At 40.5% G+C, this 5,084-nt stretch overlaps 1 protein-coding gene across 1 annotated transcript; it reads left to right on the top strand.

Annotated features, from left to right (window-relative positions):
* The first annotated feature begins 4,021 nt into the window (after positions 1 to 4,021).
* Positions 4,022 to 4,786, top strand: LOC106087739 (uncharacterized). Its single transcript, XM_013252882.2, has 2 exons — positions 4,022 to 4,097; positions 4,166 to 4,786. Exons 1-2 carry the CDS (start codon positions 4,082 to 4,084, stop codon positions 4,627 to 4,629), a joined length of 480 nt encoding a protein of 159 aa, XP_013108336.1. The 5' UTR covers positions 4,022 to 4,081; the 3' UTR covers positions 4,630 to 4,786.
* The last annotated feature ends 298 nt before the right edge of the window (positions 4,787 to 5,084 follow it).

The raw sequence follows: 5,084 nt of genomic DNA, 5'->3' as shown, positions 1-5,084 counted from the left end.
CCTCAATAACCCCCAAAATGGGCACATTAGCCAATCACGGTTATATGGGACTCGGTTTGTTAGTTCCGTAAAAACTGAAAAACAGCAGAATCGATTTTCTCGAAATGTTCACATATTGTGTAGGTTGGTCTGGAAGGAAACATCGGCTATATAATTTTTCAATATCGGAAGGGGGACGGACCCTCCCCCTCTAAGTACCCATCGGGCTGCCCCAAACCCAAAACTCCCCCAACCAGACATATTGGACGTTCATTTCAATATGGGGCTCAAATGAAAGGTATTCGGGAGTAGATTTCGAATCTGGCATACAAAATCAGATCGAAGTATAGGGGGTCATGCCACTCCTCAAAAACGCCATTGGACCCATTATGACCATATGATACTGGGCTGAACCGATTTTCTTAAAATTTTCATAGATTTTTTTATGATTGTCTGGAATGAAACATAGGCTAAATAACTTTTATTGTAGATATCGAAAGGGGGACAGACCCTCCCCCTTTTGCCAAAAATACAACTCAAAATCAAAAGTGGACCGATCAGGACAATGTAGGTATCAAATGAAAGGTATAGGAGAGTAGAATACGGTAACTAGGGGCCGCCCCAGCCCCAAATCCCCTTTAAATAGGTTTATTTGATGATCATGATGGTATGGGACTCAAATGATAGGTATTTGAGAGTAGATTACAAATATGGTCAGGAAGTATGAATACGCTTTATAATTTATTGATAAAGGAAGGGGGCGGACTCTCCACCGTTGCCCCAAAAACACCACCTAAAATCAAAAGTAGACCGATAAGGACAATATGGGTATCAAATGAAAAGTATGCGGGAGTAGATAATGAATCTGGCATATAAATTCATGTCGAAGTAAAGAGGGTCACCCCACTCCCCACAAAAAAGCCCAAAATGGACACATTAGCCAATCACGGTTATATGGGACTCGGTTTGTTTGTTCCGTATAGACTGAAAAATGACAGAACAGATTTTCTCGAAATTTTCGCATATTGTGTAGGTTGGCCTGAAAGGAAACATAGGCTATATAATATTTCAATATCGGAAGGGGGACGGACCCTCCCCCTCAATGCCAAAACCCAAAATCAAAAGTGGACCAATCGGGACAATATAGGTATCAAAGGAAAGGTATTGGAGAGTAGAATACGAATATGGTATTTAAATTTGAGTCTAAGAACCTATCGAGCCGCCCCAACCCCGAAATACCCCCAAACAGACACACTGGACGTTCATATCAATATGGGGCTCAAATGAAAGGTATTCGGGAGTAGAATTCGAATCTGGCATACAAAATCAGATCGAAGTATAGAGGGTCACGCCAGCCTTCAAAAACGCCATTGGACCCATTATGACCATATGATACTGGGCTGAACCGATTTTCTTAAAATTTTCATAGATTTTTTAAGATTGTCTGGCATTTAACGTAGGCTAAATAATTTTTAGATATCGAAAGGGGGACGGACCCTCCCCCTCAATGCCAAAAATTCAACCCAAAATCATAAGTGGACCGATCGGGACAATATGGGTATCAAATGAAAGGTATTGGAAAATAGAATAAGAATATGGTATTAAAATTTTGGTCTAAGTACCCATCGGGCCGCCCCAACCCCGAAATTCCCTCAAACAGACATATTGGACGTTCATACCAATATGGGCCTCAACGGAAAGGTAGAATTCGAATCTGGCATACTAAATCAGATCGAAGTATAGGGGGTCATGCCACCCCTCAAAAACGCCATTGGACCCATTATGACCATATGATACTGGGCTGAACCGATTTTCTTAAAATTTTCATAGATTTTTTACGATTGTCTGGAATGAAACGTAGGCTATATAATTTTTAGATATCGGATGGGGGCGGTTCCTCCCCCTTACCCCAAAAACGCAACCCACAACCAAAAGTGGACCGATGGGCACAATATGGTTATCAAATTAAAGGTATTGGAGACTAGAAAACGAATATCGTATTAAAATTTTGGTCCAAATACCCAACAGGCCGTTCCAAACCCAAAACTCCTCTAAACATATACATTCGATGTTCCTATCAATATGGGACTCATATGAAAAGTATTCATTATAATATTACAAATAAGGCATAAAAAATTCAGTCCATAAAATGGGAGGTCGCCCCACCCCCAAATACCCCCAAAGGGCCATATTAGCTGACCATGGCTATATGGGACTCAAATGAAAGGTATTCGGAAGTAGATTACCAATGTGACATTAAAATTTGCATTCAAGTCTAGGTGGCGCTTTTCCTTATGACAATATGGGACTCAAATGAAAGGCATTTGAGAGTAGAAAACAAATTTGATATGCAATTTTGAAGCCAAGTGTTTGGGGGTACTCCTTACAAAACACACTAAACTGGAGGCCACCGTAGCGCAGAGGTTAGCATGTCCGCCCATGACGCTGAACGCCTGGGTTCGAATCCTGGCGAGACCATCAGTAAAAATTTTCAGTGGTGGTTTTCCCCTCCTAACGCTGCCAACATTTGTGAGGTACTATGCCATGTAGAACTTCTCTCCAAAAAGGTGTCGCACTGCGGCACGCCATTCGCACTCGCCTATAAAAAGGAGGCCCCTTATCATTGAGCTTAAAACTTGAATCGGACTGCACTCTTTTGATATGTGAGAAGTTTGCCCCTGTTCCTTAGTGGAATGTTCATGGGCAAAATTTGCAATTTGCAAACTGAACTTCATATCCAACTTTGGCAAATTGAAGCTCAAATCAAAGGTATTTGGGGGTAAATAACGAATTTCATATCTATTTTGAGGGCCGGTGGATATTGTGAGAAGTTTGCCCCTGTTCCTTAGTGGAATGTTCATGGGCAAAATTTGCAAACTGAACTTCATATCCAACTTTGGCAAATTGAAGCTGAAATCAATGGTATTTGGGAGTAAAAAACGAATTTCATATCTATTTTGAGGGCAAAGTGCCGGTGGCCGCCCCAGCCCCAAAACACCTTTCGTACGGATCATATTTACCGACCATGGCAATATGGGACTCAAATTAAAGGGATTTGGGAGTTTTGGACGAATTTGATATCCATATTTGAGTGGAAATGTCAGAGTTGCCATCGCTCCCCTAAATCTTCTCATTACCCTAATTTTTAAAAACACCAGATCTCGGAGATTTGTTATGCGATTCCTTCGAAATTTTTTTTTTTTTTTCATTCTTACAGTCACCGAGGAGTGTGAGAAGGAAATTAAAGTCCTCTTTGAGGATGGCACAATCCCCATCGTTTGAGTGCCGGGCCATAACGGAGTAAGGGGGCGTAAAAGGGCAGACGATTTGACAGTGAAGGCCAGAGGACTGCCGTCGATAAACTTGGTTAACCCGAAGCCTTTCGGCTCGACGCAGTCCGGCTTAAGCGCGTGGGCGACAAACGCGAAGTAGTCGATAGGATGGCTTAAATCTTATGGGGTGATCCGGATCGTGAGAGGACGAGGCTATTACTGAAAGGAAGTAAGAAGGAGGTCAGTATAGCTTTTGGTGTCTTAACGGGGCACATAAGACAACGAGCCCGCTTATGCAAAATCGGTGCGGCAAGTGAGAGTTAAAGAAGGCGCAGCGGAACGGGCCCGTTTGGGCTAGTCTTAAATAAAATCCTGATCCTGGTCGATGGATACACTTATCAATGGGTCTAACTCTCTTCCCTTTGGGTGTTACAAACAAATGCACTAACTTATAATACCCTGTATCACGTTAATGGTGTAGGGCATAAAAACCCTAACGAATAGATTAAATTGTATATCAATTGGGTTGTCGCTTAAACTGTCATACATGCGACATATCGGTTAATATTATGAAAACAACAACAACAAAAAAATGAAAATGAATGAAGGAGTGAGGGAGTGAGGGAGAGTGAATGATTGTTTGTGATAGCTTCCTATCCACTGACATATGTGAGATAAGTCGAATTTTAAGTATTTTTGTATTTGATTTGATTCATGGATGGAATCCACTACCGACAAAGGTTATAAAAATAAGTGTTGAATTGTAAACGAAAGACAGTTGATTTTTCTAAAGCAATTAAAAAACAATTGCGCCTAATAAAAGTTAAAACATGGCAGCGATTCAAGGTTTGTTGCTTGATTAAAGCAAAAAAAAAAGATAATAAATCAAATCACTCTCTATCTCCATCGTTTAGGCACCTTTCTTTTAGCCATCATTGCGGTGGTAGCCGCAACAGTTCTTCTGCAAGTCCAGGCCCAAAATTTGGTACAGGGCTGCAAGTATGAAAACGAATTGTGGCCATCAGATGATGGCACGAAATTTTATCTCTGTGTTGGTGATGACTTGGCTTTGGAACAATCTTGCGAACCCAATACATTCTTTGTGAAAAATTCCACAGTTGCTGGTTGTGTGCCTCTCTCCGAAGTCGACGGTAATTGTATTTATCACGTTGGACCTCCTACCTGTACTGGCATAAGTTTGAGCCAACCACAGCCGCATGAGCTCCCTACCAACTTTTATCTGTGTCCCGTTAGTGGTGGTGAGCCCTTGGTCATGACATGTCCCGATCAGAAAGCCTTTGTCAACCAGGATGGCTATTTGGGATGTTTCACTTGGCCCTCTTGGCGAGAAATACGTGGTTGCACCAACGACGAATAAGTCCCAATATTTTTGTATGGGCGTTTCGGTTTAAAAGATCGATACGAATTTTAGCCTAAAAAGGCTTCTCAATTAGTTTGTGAATTTATATTTTAATAAACCCCCACCCATTGCAACCCCAAGCAAACAAAATCAGTTTAAACAGTGAATTGTGTAGTGATAGTTATAAGAAATGCTAAATAGCCTTTTGTTAATACGTTTGAGAAATAAAAAAAAAAAATGTCAATGAAATCTTTTTTGAAGTGTTTTTAAGCTTATCGCTATATTCAATGTCTAGTGAAAACTTTCCATTAAAGCACAAATGAGTAAAAGAGTGCTAAATTCGGTCGTGACGAATCTTATTGGGTTGCCCAAAAAGTAATTGCGGATTTTTTAAAAGAAAGTAAATGCATTTTTAATAAAACTTTGAATGAACTTTAATCAAATATACTTTTTTTACACTTTTTTTTCCAAAG

The sequence above is a fragment of the Stomoxys calcitrans genome, chromosome 2, assembly GCF_963082655.1.
Source record: "Stomoxys calcitrans chromosome 2, idStoCalc2.1, whole genome shotgun sequence".
Classification (NCBI taxonomy): Eukaryota; Metazoa; Arthropoda; class Insecta; order Diptera; family Muscidae; genus Stomoxys; species Stomoxys calcitrans.
This window is presented reverse-complemented; position numbering and strand designations above follow the sequence as displayed.